Source organism: Chelonia mydas, chromosome 10 (assembly GCF_015237465.2).
Source record: "Chelonia mydas isolate rCheMyd1 chromosome 10, rCheMyd1.pri.v2, whole genome shotgun sequence".
Lineage (NCBI taxonomy): Eukaryota > Metazoa > Chordata > Testudines > Cheloniidae > Chelonia > Chelonia mydas.
Window position 1 is genome coordinate 7,965,018 of NC_051250.2, and position 20,772 is coordinate 7,985,789.

A 20,772-nucleotide genomic window follows, 5' to 3' on the forward strand; every position below is an offset into this window, starting at 1 on the left:
CAGGGCCGGTTCTAGGGATGCTGGGTGACATCACAAGGGGCTTCGTGAGGCAACAGGATGACGCGCTGATCTGGGGCGGGAAGGAAGACAGGCGATGACGTGGCGCGAGTACGTCACAGACCGGCCTCTCGCCTTCGCCGTTGCTGAGTCACGGCTTCGCCCCTAACACGGCCCCTGCATTGGGCGCTCTGCGCCTTTACATCAGGCCGCGATGCCAGGCGGGCGCAGGAGGTTCCCATGGTAACCATCAGGGGGCGTTTGTTCCGAGGCCCGTTGCCCTCGCGATGTTTTATGGAGGAAGTGACGTTGGCAGCGTAGTCTCGCGACTCCCGAAGTGGCCGCTGATTGGCTGGGTGGTGGCGGCGTCGCTCCGGAGCCTCCTTCCCGCGTCCCCCCGCCGCTCTCGGCCCGGGCCGCCTGCCCGCCCTCTCCCCCGCCCCGGAGAGCTGCGGCCGCGCCGAGAGCCGCCAAGATGGCGTCCGCTCTGGAGCAGTTCGTCAACAGCGTCCGGCAGCTCTCGGCCCAAGGTGACCGCGGGCGGGCGAGCTGGGCTCAGCGGGAGCCTGGGCGCAGGGCGGGCAGGGGTGGGGCTGGGCCTGGGCTTTGGCCACGGGGAAGGGGACCGGCACCGTGAGGGAGCGGGGCTGCTAAAACCCGGGCTGAGCCGTGCGGAGAGCGCGGGGCCGCGAACGGCTGCCCGGGGCCCCGCCCTGCCCCGGGGGCGCAGGTGCAGCGCGGCGGCGGGGGCGCGAGCGAAGATGGGGCTGCCGTAGGCCCGGGGCTGGGGGTGAACGTGCGGGGCATGGGGGATCGCCCCGGCTCCCGCACTCCCTTCTGTCACGGGGCCCGGCCAGCGGGCCGGTCCTGTTCCTGCCCCGGAGCCTGCGGGGCCATGGTCAGGACTCTCCAAACTGGGTTTCAGATGGCTCGTGACCTCAGTTGCCTTTTGCCCTGCCTTTGTCTCACTTGGGGTAGCGTGGCTGGCATCTGTCGGAGTCTCGCCACCCCCTTTTCTCTTTAACTCATGAGAGGAAGGCTCTTCCTAAAAGATGCTCTCTCGCTCATCCACAAGCTGTGCGCTAGGTGGAGAAAGCATGTGGTGTAATTCTGCATCCTGGGTTATACAGGAAGTCAGGCTAATCATAAGGGCCCGTGTTGGTCTTAAAGGCCAGAAATTTAGGAATTTTCTAGGGCAGCTGAGGAATAGAAGTTGACACGTAAAACTCTTCTCATGTGTTTGTTTGGTCAGTAGTATTTGGTCTAAATGGTGGTATTTGCTGGGTTCTAGTGTGGCACCATTGCTACTTCCCACTGTTTTTTATCCCCTGGCTGCTCACTCTTTGGTATCTGTTGCTTGTTAGAGGGTCTGCAGATGAATAGGAAAGTAGCAGGCACTGACTGCTATTGCCAAAGTCTTTGGGCACAAATCGGAACCTAGCTTACTGCAGTGTAAACTTAACCTGGGGACAAATATACAGTTAAAATGCTGCATCGGTGCAGCTGCACTGTTTTAATGAAGATCCTCTAAGCTGACACGAGAGCTATCCCGTTGGCAGAGTTAATCCACCTCCCCAAGAGTCAGTAGCTATGTTGGTGGGAGAAGCTCCCCTGCTGAGATAGCACTGTCTACACAGGGGATTAGGTAGGTATAAATGTCACTCAGGAGTGTGGATTTTTCATACACCTGAGTGATGCAGTTATACTGATATAGGTCTGTAGTGTAGACCAGACCTTAGTTTTGCAAATTAGGAAAGTACTCTTAACTCCAGATTTAGGTTATAGCTGTAATATATCAGCAAGCGTCTAGATTGATGGTAGTGTGTCATTTTGAAATTCGATTTTATTGCACGGCTATTATAAAAAATCTGGCCCTTTACATGGGTGAAACACTGGAAAATAAAATGTAGCGAGTACCCAGTGTTTCCTTAATTGGCCTTTGGGGTATTGACTAGCTGACCTGTGGACTTTTCCATCCAAAGTATTGGGTTCTGACACTTACCTAGGGAGGCATATGATAAAAAATTGCTAGGATTACATATTGGAGCTGTCATAACTCTGTGTGCAGAAAGCCTTTTAATAACATAGTCTTTCTTAATTGCCTTTTCAAACCCAAATTTCTGCTTGTATTTACATAGAGCTTCAGTGCATGATGTGTGCAAGTTCCTGAACTTTACTTTCATGTTTATTTCGTATGTCTACACTAGAAATGCTTCCGCAGTATAGCTGCAGCATAAAAACTTACTACAGCGATGGAAGGGGTTCTTCTATTTCTGTAGTAAATAAACCTGTCGGTGTCTACGGACACTGGAGTTTAGGGCAGCCTAATTACGTCTCACGGGGCATGAAATTTTTCACAGTCCTGAGTGTAGTTAAGCCAACCTAATGTAGACCAGCCCTTTGTTTCTCTATGTGGGATGTTCGTATCTTTGACACAGGTCAACAATTGATGTTTTCTCATAAAATCTAAGCCCACTTTTGATCTCTTCAATGACTGAGTTATTTCTGGGTGGGGCTCAAACTTTCTTTTGATATATATTCTAACTGTCAGTTATACTGTATAAAATTCAACTTGTTTAGAAATTTGGTCTTGTAGACTGCTTGGTGGCTGGCAATATGCTGACAGAACAGATGCATTTTGATGTTTAATTGACCTAATAGGGGAAAGTTATCAAAACTGATCATGTTTAGTAGTTGCACAGCATTATATAACTTCAGAGTGCTCTAATCCTCTTAATGATCCAGTAGGGTGGATATATGCGTGAAGTAATAGCCCTAAGGCCATAGAGAGAGTCATTATTAGAACTAAAATTACAGTTCAGGAGTTTCTGGTTTCCAGTCCTGCACTCAGACCATTTGATCACACCCCTCTCTCAAAGCTAAATTTTCATCATTTAGCCTAATTTAGAGGAAAAGGTTGGAGACAGATGAGAACTGTGTGTGTACCTCTTTCCCTTTTTATATATAGAGATTCAAAGATTCTAGGAGTTGAGGTTAGACCCTCAATGCAGTTTGTATCTAATCTGTCGGAATAGATAGTTGAACCAGGTCTGCTTCAGAGGACCACAGTTGATTTTAAAATCCAGTGTTTTTTTTAAAAGATAAGTAAAAACAGTTTGAGATACAGCATCTGCCTCTGATCCCTCTGTCTATTTTTGTAGGTTTAGCACACTCTTTCATTTGAAATGTTTTTCTCTTTCCCCATGCTATGCTGAATCTCCCAAGCAGTAAACTACAGGTGACTGGATGTAATAATGTATGCACAAACTAAACTGGAAAAAATAGAGATTTTTCTCCAATCTCTTTTATCCTAGATGTTAAGCCTAAATTTTTTATACCACGTACTGTACTTCAAAAGTGCTATGGACAAGGCTGAAAAAGCTGATCAGACATTCAAGAAGCTGAGGTCCAGGAGCAGCACCCTGATGAGAAGACTAGTTTCCTGGCACCTCAGCTTCTGAGAAGGTGGAGGATGCTGAGACTTCTACAAGGGTGCTGTCCATGGACAACTTTGTGGGGATGGACTTTCCATGTGTGTCTGTAAATGTGAAACTCCATTTCTGTAGCTTGGCAAAACTCTGAGCAGCTGCTGTGGCACTTAGTTCTCGCTGCAGACTCAAGAAAATGATACTGCATTGGTTTACAGTCTGTTAATCTTTTTAAAAAAATTTCTGCAGTTATAACAACTGGAAGCTCAATTTTTTTAAAAAATGAGAGCTTAAGCTATTGTGAGTCCCCTAGCCTGGGAGACTGGATTCCTGGGCTATTGCTAACAAGAACAAACTAGTAGGTTTGACTACTGCACTGAACGAAGTTGCTTCTTTAAAATAATCCTAGGAAAAAGCAAGGAAGTGTTAAATGAGGACATGCTGACTGTTTTAAGTAATTTTTATTTAGTGTTTTAACTTAATTTTGACAGTAGTATTTCATATTTCAGGGCAAATGACCCAGCTTTGTGAATTGATCAATAAAAGCGGGGAACTACTAGCAAAAAATCTCTCCCATCTGGATACAGTGCTTGGTGCCCTGGATGTGCAAGAACACTCCTTAGGGGTTCTTGCTGTTTTGTAAGTGATCCTTTCCTTTATTTAAAGGCTTAATTTACTTATAATTTCCAAAACTTCAGACTGTGTATGGTAATTGCTAGCCAAAATTATTACTGTTGGATACTTGCATTTTCACTGTGCTGTTGCCATACTGGTGCTTAATTTGTTTTTCTCATAGTGTACTTCCTTTTTACAAATAAAGTATTGACTTATGTGTGTTTTACTTTTTTGATATTATTCCAGTTCTGAAATTGGTAAAATGCCATGACAAACAGCTCCTAGGAAGGATTTTTTAATTATGAGCAATCTCTGTTACATGTAGAAGGTCTGCATAGATAATTACTTCTGCTCATGGGTTTAAAAAAAAAAAATCAAATGGTTTTTAAGCTATGATGCATAAATGGGATATTAGCAAACTGGATTAATAACGTTAAGCAGAATGTCACTTCGTACATGGAAAAGTGTGGTCTGCTGTCTCAGTTTCTTAGCTAGCATTTATTCTGCCCATCTGGAAGGTCTCATTATCATGCAGGTTAAGAAAGCAGTTGAATTGTTGTAGGGGGTTAGGATATGGATGAGTTATTGAAAAATTGTGTGTAGGGAGTTGGAGCCATCTTTTGTTCCTGACATCACATAACTTCAAGGGAAGTGTCTTTACAAGTGGCACTACTGGGATTCTATAAAGTAACTTTGAAACAAAAATTTGATCTTCATCTGTCAGAAAACTAGCTCTTGTTGCAAATCTCATTTTGACAAAAATATAATACCATAAGTACTAGTACATACAGTACTTCACTTTGTACTGGATTTTATGCAAGTTGGATCCCAAAAATGCATTACAAAATTCTAAAAAAGCACACAGTCTTTGTCGTGCCTCACCAATGGTGAAAACATGGGGTGACTAAATTAAAACATTTAGTTTTTAAAAACAAATAAGGGGAGAAAGGGCAACTGTCAGTAAGAGGAGATGTTTAAATGATGAGATTTGAACGGATGGATTCATTGAGTCAGAAGTACAGGAAAATAGTGCAAGTCTTCCACTCTGTATCTTCTGTTTGGAACAAACAGTGGAAGGACTTTGTGAAGGGACAAGAGGAATAGCAGGTATGTTAGTAGCCATCCACGACAAGTAAATGAAGTTTAAGAATATAGGCAGTTTTAAACTACACCCTAAAATAAATGGGCAGTAAGTGGAGTCAGAATATGTGCTTGGAGATTTTCAGGATACGGCTTCCCAGGGATGTTGGAATTTGAGGAGGCCATACAGTAGGCCGGGATTTTCAGCAGTCAAGGAGAAGTGTGCTGAATGCATGGATGAGGATTTCAGTGGAAGTATAGTCAAGGCAGTGTCATCATGGGCAATGTTTTGGAGTAGTGATATACAAATTTACAGACTTAGGATGACAAAGAGAGTTCAGGGTCAAAAAGGAGCAGAGGAGATGAGAGGAATTTGAATGCTTCTCAAGAAACACACTCTAAACATTTTAGTTGAGTAGGAACCACAAGCATACTTAAGACATAGCGAGAAAGCAATAAAGAAGAACCATCAGAGGGGTACAGTACCAATAGTACTTCAATATTTCCAAGGTTAATGGGAAGTACTTATGAAGGACTAATGTGATGGTTTGTTCTTGGTGTAGTGGAGGAAATACAAAACCATTAAGAAGACTTCTGCTCTCAAAAAAATAAACTTAAGCAACATATAGCTTGAAAAAGTAAATTGACGTGTCTATAAAAAACGTGCTGATTGACTAAGTGCAAACTTTTTTGTTTATATGTGTCTTTAGGGTGGGGAAGAATGTGAGGGAAGTGGGAATGTGTGGTGCAGTTTTTTGGTTGGGTTTTGTTTAGGTTTGCTCTATTAGAGTATTCTTCATGCTATTTAAAGTTACTACTTCACATGCTGTAACTTGCTCTGTAGTGAAAGTTTGCATAAGACTCTGCATGGAGGTGAGGGTTTTTTAATCACATTGTCAAATACCAGTGTAGTTGTCAGGTGTATGCCTTTTAATGTGTTTAAGATGCTTTTACTCTTCTCAGCTGAGACAGCATACTTGCAAAGTTTAGTTCTGTAAAGCATGGGCTCTTTGTTTGTCAGGATACTTAAGCTTGGATTATAAAGTTTTAGTATGCCAAACTAAAAAAAAAAAGTCCACAATATGCACTTTGGGCCAAGTCTGCAATTAGCTCCACATAGTTGAAGAAGTTTACCTGCCCCTGCAGAGATAATTTCAGGGTGACGCCTTAGTTTTTAATTTACAGAAACTAAGTGTTTAATTTTTTGATTTGTTTTTAGGTTTGTGAAGTTTTCTATGCCAAGTGTCCCTGATTTCGAAACATTATTCTCGCAGGTCCAGCTTTTTATCAGCACTTGTAATGGGGAGCACATTAGATATGCAACAGACACTTGTAAGTGAACTTTCAATTTGTTCTGTACACCTACATAATCTAAATTTGGTATAGGTGGTATTTGTGATTTTCACTTTTTTTATTGTTGTATCTAGTTGCTGGCCTCTGCCACCAGTTAACAAATGCCCTTGTGGAAAGAAAACAGGTAAGCAGATGTCACCTAGTAGAAATAAGTAGACTATATATCCAAGTTCTTTAGTTTGTTCATAGTAGACTTAGTGTCTCATTTTGAGATTTGTTGCTAATTCCTCATTAAGAACGTTTCTATGCAGATTCTTGCTCCTGTATGTACAGGAAGGTAATGGCTCCAAAACTAGATTTTAAAAAGGGTTATTTCAGAGAGATCCTAAAAGGAAGAAAATACCATTAATTCTTTAGAGCACTGGCAAATAAACCATGATATGGAACATACGCAAAATAGGAAATTACTGTGCTCACTAACTTTTGATGGAGCTGAAATTCTCTAGACAATACACAAAAATAAGTGATTGTACCAAAATAATTGGTACTGGTAAGTCAGTTGTTACTGCCTTCAGCGTTATCTTCACATAAGCCTACCACCTGAGTAGGTGTCTTAAAATATACAACAAACTGTGATGACTGTTTAGAGTGGACTGATGAAACACAAAGCTTTGAGAATCACATTTGTAAGGTTAAGAAGTTAGCTTTCTAGTCACTTTATTATTTTTTAGAGTTAGAAAATAGGGTTGAAGCCAGGTTCTGCTCCAAATGAAACTAATTGGGAGTTTTGCTTTTGATTTCAGTGTGAACAGAGTCATGTTTTTGGTGTTGTGAGGATTAGGTCTTTGAGAATGTAATTTTCTAGTATTCTAACCATATAATGTGCTCTTAATAGAATTGTCTTTTTGCAGCAGAAATGCTAAATTTTAGTAGTCCATCAAGAGAAGCAAACCAAGGCTAGTTAATAGCCAAGAATAATTTTATCTCTTAAGAAGGGACTGCAGTATCCTACAAGGAAGGGGGAACCTCAGAGTAATTGTTACTAAATGTAACCTATCAATTAGTGTTATTTTTCATTTGTAAGTGTCAACATAAGATCCAATATGCTGCCAACTATGAGAAATTATCTGAAAGAGATGTAATTTCTGACAGCCCCTGCGAGGAATTGGCATTCTCAGACAAGCCATAGACAAGATGCAGATGAACACAAACCAGCTGACCTCAATACATGCTGATCTCTGCCAGGTAAAAGGTTATATCAGGCTAATACCAAGAATAAAAATTTTAAATTGGCCCAATCCCTTTGTGCAGTGGGTGAATATGTGCTTCATCCTTCTGAAATGGAGGAATGAGTACAAGTATAGTGGGTTTTATGATGATAGTAAACCATAAGATATGCTGATGTTTTAATATGTGAAATCATTAGAATGGGATTTGTAGTGGATCCTCTTAGATCCTTCATTTTGTTGCCCTCCATCACTTCTGAAAGTCTGGATGGTGGTGATCCTTCCTTTTGCTGAGGAGGGCAACACACAGCTCCTTCCAGAGCCAGATATTGTTGAGTGTTATCCAGAGTAGATTTGCTCAACAATGGCATGAGGCATTTGCACATCTCTTCCAAACTCTGTGGGCTGAATTTTCTGTTTTTGCATTGCTCTTAGCTCCTGGGGCACAGGGCTTGAACTGGGATTATCACATGTGGCACTTTGTGCTGCCAGCAGGCTAGCTTGTGTGGAATGTTTCAGGCAGTTTTGCAAATTAGGGTGGAGTTATTTTAATATAATTTGTAATAGCTCATCAGTGGTGTTGGTAGATCTTGCAATGTCATAATGGTTATGACCAGCCTATAGTAAAACACTACTGGAATTGCATCATTTCCTGGATTGTGTTGCTACTTGCGTTTTTGCAGTAAAGTGCATTAAGATTAATAAATGGTACTAAACTGAATTTTAGTTGCTGTTTTTTAAGATGGAATAGAGGTGTCTGGTCATGTAACCCTAGTTTATTTTCTTGTAGCTCTGTTTGTTAGCAAAATGCTTTAAACCTGCCCTCCCATATCTAGACGTGGACATGATGGATATTTGTAAAGAGAATGGGGCATATGATGCGAAGCACTTTTTATGTTACTACTACTATGGTGGGATGATATACACTGGGCTAAAGAACTTCGAAAGAGCGCTCTACTTTTACGAACAGGTAACTTTCTCTGAATCAAAAATCGGTGGGAAGATCAGGAATGTGATTGGTTGAAAGTCCAAAACTGTGTGTGTAGGGTTTTTTAAACTTGCCAAAAAGATCAGTTATGGCTCTTTTCATAAGATAAGGTATTGGAGTCTTTGATTCTTATTTTTGTACTTGTGTTAAATATACCTATCCTGGCGTTCTATACTGCTGCTCATCACCATAGTATTTGAGGGCCTTCCATATATATACTTCACTGCTGCTATTTTATGTCTGTGCACCACATATAGTTATCTAGCAAATCTAAGTTAGATGTGTTTTCAGTTACTGTAGGATTTTGCTATATCCTTTTCTGCTTAAATCAGGGCTGTATAGGAAAAAAAATTTGTGTGGCTGCAAATAATGGTCCATTGTGCATTTCCAGCCAAAAATCCAAGTGTTACTGCACCACAGAACCTCTCAAGGGATCTGGTTACATGCCTACAAGATCATATGACTGAGCCTGGCTATCAAATGCTTGTGTTGCTTTTTATCTCCTTTTAAACTTTCTTGGATTGCCATTTGTTTCTTATTTCGTAGCGGATGGCAACAATTCACAGGCTGACTTTCATAAACATGTATGAGGATTTAAAATCACATGCTAACTTCAAGACAAATCAGTTTAGGGGTTTCAGGTAGTACATCTGCCCCTGAAACCACGCCTAATTTTTGGTATTTGCTGTCACTCTTGTTTTTCTACTTATTTGTAAATGGCTTTTCTTTCTTCTGGCTTCTGCGTGAAAGACCCACAAATGGGAAATTCTGTAGACGACAAATGCAGTCAAATGCACAAAGTAAACTTTTTTTCCTGCTCTTTTGGTAATTGTAGGTGTTCTAGCAGGGGTAAAACCTTAAGACAAAAGGAATTTAACTTTTCCTCTAACCTTTTTTAGTACTCTTGAATTTAAATGATTTTCTGTACAAACAAATGATCTAAAGCTTTTCAAAACTTTTGTATGTCTTTGTAATGGATAAAAATCTTATGGAAAATGACCAAACTACCTTCAGTAGCCAGCCCCTTCTTCAAGTAATCTCTTCAAAGGCTCCCAAAGGTTTCAAGTACAATTCTTGATCTGTACTTAAAGCCCACCACTACTAAATGAAAAAGTTTTTTGTTTTGACCCTTGTGGGGTCATTTTAAGACCAGTTTCACTGTACAAAATGTTATGTTGTGGTTTTGAGCAGCTGGTCAAGAAGTTGCTTTTTAGGCTCTTCTGAGTGATTCTCACTAAACTAACTTCCATTTTCACAGAGCCTAACACACACTGGTGAATTACATGTTCCATCACATCCCTTTTACATATGGAGTTTTAAATCTAGAAATGAATGTCACTGGCATAAACCTTATTAAATATCATTTTTTATTCCCATCCCTTTCTCTTGCTTAGGCAATAACTACTCCAGCCATGGCAGTCAGTCATATTATGTTGGAATCGTATAAAAAGTACATTCTAGTTTCTTTGATACTACTTGGCAAAGTTCAACAGCTACCAAAGTACACCTCTCAGATAGTGGGTAGATTCATTAAGGTAAGTGTGATTTTTTTTTTTTCGTTTGTTTTTGGGGGGTGGGGGGGGTTCTTCAAAAGACAATTGAACAATAACCTGGACTATACATTCAGAATAAAAAGTTGTAGTGTTTGCCAAGAATCTGTCTTCCTTGGATCTTTTATGCAGTTCTGTTTACTGTTCTAGATTATTGGAAATGTTAGAAACAAATGTCATTCGGGCTTGTGCCTGTTTGTAAGTCACAAAAAAGGCATGGCTAGAAAGTGATTGCATGCCTTCTCAGTTTTATTTATTTATTTATATATATAAAAATAAAATAAAACATAAGCACTTTTGATTATGTTGCAACACAGCTTTTACATCTTAAATGGAAATGGATTCCAGTCAAAAGAATAAACTGGCTTCACATTTATCAATCTGACATCTTAGTAATGCACTTGGTGAACTCACTAGCCTTCTACTTTTGTTAGATAGTAAGCAAGACTCCTAAGGTTTCCCATTAGCTCCCTTTAGCAGTGTCCATGTCCTGAAACACAACAAAACCCTCTAGTTTCACATAGCTGATCTCTACTTGAATCTCAGGAATGCCATACTGAATAATTCAGTTTATTGTGCAGAGATTCTAAAAAAGGCCCTAAACAGGATCTGACCCCCTTGGCTTGAATGTGGGTAGAATGCAAAGACAGTCCCTGCCTCAAGGAGCCTACAGTCTGACTGTTATGCTTTTGTGATACAAGCAGATGTTTGAGAGCTAGGTTGAAACCACCAAACTTGTGTTCTACATGCTTTAAATCTAGATCTTCAGAGGTGAAAGTCTAGTGCATTAATCCACTGGGGGACTTGAGCCCCTTTTAAAAAAAAGTTTTATGGTGTTCACAATAAGAGTGGCTTAAATAACTTTCAGCGCAAAACTATTAAATAGACCGTTGTAAGACTGAATTCCATATGCATTAAAAATCTGTTTTTCTATTTGCAGCCCCTTAGTAATGCGTACCATGAATTAGCACAAGTTTATTCAACCAATAAACCATCGGAGCTCCGAAACTTGGTCAACAAACATAGTGAAACATTCACCAGAGATAACAATATGGGGCTGGTTAAGCAGTGCTTGTCATCTCTTTATAAAAAGAATATACAGAGGTTAACCAAGGTAAGGTGCAGGTTTTCTTTTGGCATCAGTCATCCAGGCATTCTGCATTTAGCACACTATATCTGGAAGGGCTAATCTAAAAATAGTCTTGTATGTATGTAACATTGTGATAGATTGGATCAATAGTACATTGATTATGTCCGTAATAGTCACTTTAAAAAGTAATTGCATTGTTTAGTAAATGCATCTATTGAATATAGTGCTACTGAAGTGAAAACAATCTATATAATGAGCTAGTAAAATTAACCATATTTTAAATAAAGGTGAATGTGTATTTTTGTATGAGGAATACAAAAACTCTGGATACAGAAGTAGGGGGCCTCTTTGCTTCTGTATTACATATATAGATTCACTTGCCTGCCTCCTTCTTATGCCGAAGCTTCCAGACCTTGCAGTAAACTGGTGTACTACCATGGAAGTCAATAGGCCGTGCTGACTTATTTATATCAACTGAGAACTTGCCCACAACTTTTATATGTAGCCAAAGAAGTCAGTAAAGATGCCCCCCGGTACCTTCAGTTTTCCCGTCTTCTGTGGGAAACTGAACTTTACAACTTCATCTGAGTTCTGGAGTAGGAAAGAAGAAGGGTGGGACTGTCCAGTGGCAGAAGAATTGGGAAAGAAGTGGGGTCAGTTACACATGCAACTGAGTAGAGATCAGAGTGGTTCCTAGAGGTGACCAGGGAAAGTTAAGATACTCTTTTGCTTAAATTAACTCAAATGGTGTGTGCTTCAGGCATATAATGTTCAGTAAAACCTCAGATACGAACACCATAGTTATGAACTACCAGTCAACCACACACCTCATTTGGAACCGGAAGTACACAATCAGGCAGCAGCAAAGACTGGGGAAAAAAAGCAAGTACAATACTGTGTTAAATGTAAACTACTACAAAAATAAAGGGAAAGCAGCATTTGTCTTCTGCATAGTAAAGGTTCAAAGCTGTATTAAGTCACTGTTCAGTTGTTAACTTTTGAAAACAACCATGGTGTTTTGTTCAGAGTTACCAACAATCTCCATTCCTGAGGTGTTCATAACTCTGAGGTTCTACTGTAATAGGATTATTTGGGAAATGGACTACAGAATTAAAACAATGGATACATCTCTCGAAAGAAATAGCTGTGTTAGTCTAGCAGAGAACTTTCATGGGGGAAAAAGGAAGCTTGACATCACCTAGGCTTCCTTTAGGAGGGAAAGAATTATAAACACAGCATTCTGGTAATAGTCACCCAGTTGTGCACATACGTGCACCTAGCAATATAAAACATCAGTTTCCATGAAGAAATTAGTCAAGTATTTTCATGATACTCTTGTACTGCCTTCCTATTCTGCATGTTCACACCATTATTAGTCAACAGATCAATTTAAAAAATGCAGTTAGTTATGTAGTCCATAAAGAACTCATAGGAACAGCAGCTTGTGGCTTCAGATTATAATGGTTTGCTATGCTTCTAACTTTCAGACATTTTTAACCCTGTCATTACAAGATATGGCAAGTAGAGTGCAGCTATCGGGGCCCCAGGAAGCAGAAAAATATGTCCTTCACATGGTAAGGAATGTTACTTGACTAAAGTGGCTTTTAATTACAAAACGGACCCAAATCACTTATAATTGGTTAATATTCTGATATGACCAGTCAATATTTATTTAGCAGTGGCAATCCCTGATTTTTTTTAAGTTGCCATCTCCTGCCCAAAAACGTCTGAACTGCTTTAATCCAAACCAAACATCGGTAATGCCTGTCTTTTATACTAGAATGATGTACGCACCTCTGTTTGGAATAGACTGTTGGGAAAGAAGAACCAAGACTGATGATTACATTTTAAAATATATTTAAGATCAGTGTTTGAATCATCACTGTGGGTTATCTAAATTTTTTTTTTTTACTCTTCCGTATTCAGGTTAATCTTTGTATTACAAACTGTTTCACCTCTTTCAGATAGAAGATGGTGAAATCTTTGCAAGTATTAATCAGAAAGATGGTATGGTCTGTTTCCATGATAATCCTGAAAAATACAACAATCCAGCTATGCTTCATAACATTGATCAGGAGGTAAATAACATTTAATACATTCTTGCTATTGCCTTCAAAATCTAATAATGGTGTTATAAGGAGAGATTTTGTGATACATTCACTTCTTGAATAGGTGGAAGCCAGGTGCTTTAAAAGGTGAAGAACCTCAATATAGCAGAAATGCAGGGCTATGAAATTATTCTGCTGTTTGTAGCAATTAGGTTGTAGTCATTTACCATCTCTACTAGGCAATTACTGTCAGTGCTGAGCTCCCTATTGTACACTAGGCGCAAGCTGAAGCATGCCAGCACTTTGACCCCATAATATTGACTATGTGAAGTCAATAGGATTGACTGAGTTAAATACTAGAAAAATTACTCTTCTATTTAAAAATCTTGTTCATCTATAACATTGGCTACCAAATGCTTGCTTTTCATTAGCTCATGACACATCTGAGCTATAAATGGACTTGGACAAACTAATCAACTTGCTGTTTTCAACATGCCTTTCTCAGATGCTGAAGTGTATAGAGCTTGACGAACGACTGAAAGCCATGGATCAAGAGATCACTGTGAACCCTCAGTTTGTGCAGAAGGTAACTGACATAAGGTCTTTCACAGAGAATGTATACTGAACTTAAGAATCTAAATAAAGTCAGATGTGGAAAGTGGGTAAACACCACACATGGTGAGCACTGTGCAAAAAGTGAGAGTGCAGGTTCTTTTATGTCTACTTTATTTTCCTGTCTCTTCTTGTGATTAGACGTTTTAGAATTATTCTTAGGATGAAAATAAATCTCGGGAAAGAATTTTTACAGAATTAACTTCTCTTCTTCCCTTACAGAGTATGGGCTCTCAAGAAGATGATTCAGGAAACAAACCTTCAAGTTATTCTTGAAATTAACATTGGCCACTATTCTGTTTTAAAGTAAAAGCTAAAGAAAACCACCTTTTGGACTGGGCATTGAAAAGTCCTATGAAGAGAGCAGAGAGAACTGAGGCTTTCACCTGGACATATAGAAAATAAAATGACACCTTCTCAGTACTGTATGATTTCAAAAATATTCTCTGCAAAGAAAGGAAATCTCAAAGAAATTTTAAAGTCTGTTGTGGATTTATTTATCTTCAGATTAACATCGTTAATGCATTAAATAATCTTCCTTTTGTTTTAAATGGTTTGAATGTTGCTGTTTCTGTAGCAGTCCTTTTTCCTCTCCTACAAAATTTGTTTGATGTGTGTTTGTTCAGGGAAGAATACAAACAAGTATGGGTCACTTATACAAGACAATTATTAGTTCATTATTTGAAAGCATTTTGGACTCAGTTTGCTCTATAAATACAGATTTATTTATCATATGTATAGAAAAAATAATTTACTTTATTTAAGAGTAACAATTTTTGTAAACTTACATTCTTTCCCTACCCAATCCAGCTGTCCATTAAGTGATTAAATATAAACCCTCTTCATCCCAAAAGGCTGAGAATATTACCAAAGCATTCCAGTGCTGGTATGGAATTAGAATGTGGCATTAGCTGGCTCTGCTGTAGAGCGCAAAAGGCTGTAGGGTCCTCTATATATGACAACTACTTATTTTATGGCAGTAATTTAAACACCAGTGGTAGGATTAATGTCCTTCAATATTAATGGAATATTCTTGCAATCAGATGAAAATTTCTAGAGCTAAACAAAAGGGTATCTTTAAAACCTGGATTTTGTGGGGCAAGACGGAGGTGAAGTCCAGTTTGCATTGAAAAGAACTCTAGTGGCTCAAGGCTACACAGCCTGACATAAAGGAGCTTTTAAAGCAGCCTGGAACTTGGCTGTATGTGAATTCAGTTTAAGTACAGAAGGTACTATAGAGCTACTCTTGAGGCTTACCTCTTTGTGGCACTTTAATACACTACTAATATAAAAGCAGACTTGTCATATGGAGGTAATGTATGCTGGAATAGTGTTCTTCAGTTTGAAATCCAAGGATTCATTTCAACCATAGATGCTTTGTTGAATTATTGAAGTAGTTTACCCATTGAATCAACAGGTTGGCTGTTAGTTTTGCAGTTTTTGTATATCTGAAGCTTCTCAGTGTTAAGCGAGCACTTTTGAAACAGTTCCTGTCACTGCTGCCCTCCTGCTGTCAGACATAAACATGTCCCTGAGTCAGATTTTTCAGAATTGCTCAGCATCCCACAGTGCCCACTTAGGTATCTCCGTGGGAGCTGCTGAGGGCTGAGCACCACTGAAGGCCCTCTTCCATGCGAGACTACTGTGGGGCTATAGAGCACCTGTGCTTCTAACGCTGATATTGGGAACTGCTTTTAAAGAGCTCTAAATCTAGCAGAGCCGCCTTTGACAGAGAGATGCCCTCTCCAGTAGAAGGAAAAATGATGCCCAAGCTCGTCTGTGGCTGGTGTATGAGTGTTGTTTAAAACTGTTACCCCAAATAGCCTGCTCTGTTGTTTTGCATGTCTACCCAGCCAAAAGCAAACAAACACAAACAGACCCTACAACAGCGAATCTCAGAGCCCAGGTCTAAAGGTTCGGGCTTATGCTACCGAGCTAAAAATAGCTGTCTAGAGGTTCCAGCTTGAGCTGTGAAATCCACCCCCCTTAGCAGGCTTCAACAGCCCAAGCCAGAACATCTGCACAGCTATTCTTAGCGTGGGACCCAGACTCTATACCTGGGCCCTGAGACTCACTGCAGCAGGGTATATTCTTTTCCAGTGTAGACATATCCTTGGATGTGCTGCTTCCCATCGTAGAACAGCTTCTATACTGAAGGCAGCTTTCACACCTAACCTTACAGCAAGTCCTTGTTTCATACGTTGCCTTGCCACACTTGTAATTAGTAAAGATTTGTGATTTTAAGTCTTAGACTCAGATTTTTAAAGACACTTGGACATGATGGCGGTCAGCCTTGCAATGCCTAAACTGAGTTAGGAGCCTACATCTCATTTTGAAAAGGGCTTTATGCACTTGAATCCAAATGGGATTTGGGCTTCTAAATTGAACACACCTAAATAAGTTTACAAATCTGGGCCTTGCTCCTTCCCAACCTTCTCTCCTGTTTAGTCCTGCAGCGATTTTAAATGCTGAATGTGCCATACTGTTTGGTGCTCTAGAAATACCTTAAATAAAAGATTGGTAGCACTGCAGGTACAAGTGAGAAGCTGGGTTGTGAAAGAGTCCTTCATTATGTGCAGCCACCACACAACAGATACAGAAGATGACTAACCACAAACTACAGCTTATGCAAACATATGAAAAGGCCCCCTTTCACATAGAAGAATCATTAAAAACATGGCATAGGAAGTGAATATAACCAAAGCATTTTAATAGTTTAAAACCCCCCATCAACCTTCATCTAAGTGATAGTTCAACAACACAATTTTAAACTGTTCCTATTTGTGCTTTTGTGGACTTATCTCAAATAACTGTCAACAAACTACTTAGCTTAATATAGTACCACTGAGCAAACTAGTGTTAGTCATGCAGTTGATTTGATACAGCTGCTTGTTAACAGTTGTATAATTTGCGTTTTTTGTCCTCATGCTGGTCAAATAAGCAACATGAACAAGTTTAAAGGGTGGTATAAACACACCTATAAAATTTCCAAGTTATATAGTCCTTGTTTTATGCTACAGTATTCTAGTGTTCTAAATCTTTAAAAGATGTGTTGAGATATTCAAAGCCAGCTGGCAGGTTTAGCCACACAATTCTCATTGGAACGGACAGAAGTTGTGTGGATAAATCCTCTAGTTGGCTTTGAAAATTGTAATCAAGATCCCAGCTCATTAGCACTTACCATCTAACATGAGCCATAGTGCCCCAAGACAGGGGCAGTTGGAAGGGCTGAAGTAGGACAAGAGTGGCAACAGGCTAGGGTGGCTCAGTTCTGGCATCTGTACATCTTCTGGGACTGTTGCAAATAACATTTTGTAGGTTTTCAACAAATTAACTCCTTGCATTGCTTTCATCTGACCTGGTCATTGAAAGGTGCAGAACAGTTCAGACCCCAGTGAGGGACTGGAAGCTTTGCCACCACTTAAGCCTTCTGGATTTAAATACTATTTTAGGGGAAAACACATGATTAAACTTAACATTGCGTGCTATGCTCAACTGAATTTAACATCTCAAAAATCCTGTGGCCCCAATCTTCATAAGTGCCCACAAGATGCATCCACAAACTATTAGATGCATGTACAGTGAAATAAATCTAATACATACTTTGGTGCATCTAGTTTGCAACTGTACTTCAATTTGTTGAGGGTAAGCTATACCCTTCCTTAAAACAACTTGCAGCTACAGTTTCTAGCCACAGGGTGGGGCCTTTCATTCAGATGTTTAACAGAGGCTGAAATAGTTGAGAAAGGGCCAGAAGTTGCTTCTGGATATCTTCCTGTAATATTAGTGCCATTTTTAAGGAGCACTGCAGCATAACCAGGTCACTGAGCTTTTCACACACAGTATACTTGCCATTGCTCCAGGTGCTGCTGCCTGACCAAAATTGCTTCTTTCCGCACAACTCTCCCCTCCTTTTAGTAGGCTACAATTGTGACTCATTTCTTGTGTTGTCATAGGTTATCTGTATAACTTAAGAAATGTGGTTTGCTGCATGGCCAGAATGGCTGAGAAGGTTAGTCCTGAGAAGTTGTTTAAATGTAGTATTGAAAAATAAAGATCACAAACAGAAGTGTAACTCTTTTAAGTTTGTCTTACATATACTACGCCTGCCCTATAATAGTGAGATGTTAGCTGAGGCTTCGAATTGGCTACATTACAGCTTTTTGGGGTTTTCCTCCACATTTTTTAGCAATGTTAACCCTGTCCAGGAGCTGTAATGCTGTCTAGAGTGACACTATACAGCTTCCAATGCATTGTGCTTTAGTCAGGAGTTTGTATAGTGATTGGCAAAGGCTCAAAGTTCATGCTGCATCTCTCATAGAAATGGAAGATGCTTGGTGCATGGGCATTTGCCTGTGGGGGTTGGGGGGAGTTCCTACGCCTTCCTCTCAAACGTCTGGAGCAGGCCACTGTTGGAGGCAAGATGCTGAATTTGATGGACCTCAGATCTGAACCAGAATGCAAATTTCTATGTTTGGCATATGTGAAGTCTTATGTGGTGGTTTTATATGTAAAGGCTTGGAACATTGGTTATCAGCACTAGCCTGTGTTGCATAATCTTCAATGGGAGCATTTGGCTGGGTGCATAATGTAGTAAAATCTCATCCCATGGGCAAGGTAGTGATTGACAGGTACGGGGAGTGTCATTTGGTTCAAAACCATCTAGAAAATCATAATTTCAATGGTGTCGCCAGCTGCAGCAAGATGAGGGGACTTGCTCTTTGCACCCCACCCCTCCCATTTCCAGGTCCTTCAGTTGGGTTTCTGAGGACATCGTATTGTTCAAAAGCCCTTCTCCCACAAACGCGATGGCACCAAACATGACAAGGCTAGATCAATTATGTAGATATATATTTGAGAAAATGTTTTAAAATAAACTGTTTTTAATTATAGTTTAACACAGGGATGCATTGCTTATATTAAAAAAAAAAAACCCACTGATCTTTGATAATCCTAGGGAGGTTTGCATTAACTTCTACATGTCAAGGCTATGATGTAGCCATGTCAGTCCCAGGATATTAGAGACACAAGGTGGGTGAGGTAATATCTTCTAATGGACCAATTTCTGCTGGTGAGAGAGACAAGCTTTTGAGCTTACACAGACCTCTTCAGGTCTAGGAAAGGTGCTGAGAGTATCATCTAAATACAAGATCAAATAGATAAATATCAGTGTCCTCTCTCTCAAGGGCACCACTGTTAGACATGTCACACTGCTCCTTATCCATCCCACACTCACACATCTCCAATAAGGCAGGCTGCTGGAAAGGTGAGCATCTGGTCTTTGGCACAAGCATTGTGGGACTGATGTAGGAGTGAATAGTATTTCATACGTAACTGGTGTGATCAGTACATTCTCCAAGACACATCCATGCCCAATAGCAGAGGTTTAGTTTTGGATGCACTCGATCATCCTGGAGCCATTCCATTGCTTGATAATTTGCCTTCTTGATAGCAAGTGAAAAGGTACCCCTTGGCAATTTTTCTCCATTTGTCTGCTGCTTGGAAAATATTGACCAACATACCTCTGCAAGTGTCACAATGTTGGTCTTCAAATGGTAAATTTGGCATATGAATGCCTTCCAGTAAGATTATTTGGTCTTTCCAGCCAACCTTCCAGTAGTATCACAGTTTGAAGGGGCATGGGTATCTTGCAGTGCAGTGGCTTTCAATGGTCTGAGTGATAGCAACACGTCTCTGGAATGTACAGTGATTCTGTTCCCCAGCAGCAGCCACAAAAACAGAATTGAATTGGGAAAAATCTCACAGACAGCATTAGAACAGCTTGTCTTATGCAAAAATCCAGAGCTCAGTAGCATCTCTCTCTGTTGCATTGATGGCATGCAAGATAATTTTCATGTCAGCCCCATGCAGCTGGCCCTGGGGACACCCTGTGCAGCGGTCCCGAATGATGGCGGGAGCAACCACAGCTCGGCAGCTCCCACCAGCGGATGATCCCTGGCAGTTGGTGCCACACTGGCCCTGGTGCCCCTCTCCCCCACCAGCGGTCCTCGGCCTGCTGGAGCGGCTGCTGCTACTGGCCCAGCCCCCCCCACTCCTGAGCAGCAGCCCCCCAGAATGCCCCCTGAACAGGGCGCTCCTCCGAGCAGCGCCCCTCCCAGCTCCCCTGCAGCAGTGGTCCGCCAAGATTTAGCCAGGGTATTTATACTATAAGTCATGGAAAGGTCACAGGCTGTAAATTTTTGTTTATTGCCTGTGACCTGTCCATGGCTTTTTCTAAAAATACCCATGACTAAATCGTAGCCTTAACGATGGGAAATCAACTTGAAATACTCCTTCCATTTACAGTAACCTGTAACATTCCGAAAATTAACCAGGTACCATGTTCTGTGCCTTAACAAATACAGCTGGTCAACAGTCACCCTTTAACTGTGTGAGGGCTGCATGTTTGAGGTGCCTGGGTCAAAGTATAACGTTAAAAAAAAAATGTTTTTTTAAAAGACACTTTAGTGATTGTTTGTACACAACTGTTCTAGGTTGGGCAGGGCGGGTACCCCATTTGTCTTCACCCATTTCTTCAGCCTTCCCAGTGCCCCTGGGTTGGACCCTCCACTGCCTTGGACCCTCCCGTAGCACCACTCTTCCAACCAGGAGGCCCCAGAGCCGGGAGGGGGAGTGGGTCCCCCGCATCCTGCAGTAGCAGGTGACACCATGGGCACTATGAGTCTCTAGATTTTTACCAATCAAATTACATTTCCCCAACCCCAACCCCAACCTGGCCCTAGCATTGCACCCAGGAGCTCCCAGCCTGGGCTGCACAGCGCCCCCTTCTGGGCAACCCTGGGATTGGCCCCGCCCCGAGCCCCGCCCAGCGCAGCCCCTCCCAC

The 20,772-nt window shown here is 40.8% G+C and overlaps 1 protein-coding gene across 3 annotated transcripts; it reads left to right on the plus strand.

The window, feature by feature from the left end:
* Positions 1-14,478, plus strand: COPS3 (COP9 signalosome subunit 3). Of its 3 annotated transcripts, XM_037910706.2 has the most exons (12): positions 1-527; positions 3,935-4,064; positions 6,340-6,452; positions 6,548-6,597; positions 7,566-7,658; positions 8,430-8,609; positions 10,022-10,162; positions 11,118-11,291; positions 12,755-12,841; positions 13,232-13,345; positions 13,821-13,901; positions 14,150-14,478. In XM_037910706.2, exons 1-12 carry the CDS (start codon positions 473-475, stop codon positions 14,201-14,203), a joined length of 1,272 nt encoding a protein of 423 aa, XP_037766634.1. In that variant the 5' UTR covers positions 1-472; the 3' UTR covers positions 14,204-14,478. The 3 variants fall into 3 exon arrangements, with proteins under 3 accessions (XP_037766634.1, XP_037766635.1, XP_037766637.1); XM_037910707.2 differs by lacking the exon at positions 7,566-7,658 and having other exon boundaries at positions 245-527; XM_037910709.2 differs by lacking the exons at positions 1-527; positions 3,935-4,064 and having other exon boundaries at positions 6,387-6,452; positions 7,498-7,658.
* The last annotated feature ends 6,294 nt before the right edge of the window (positions 14,479-20,772 follow it).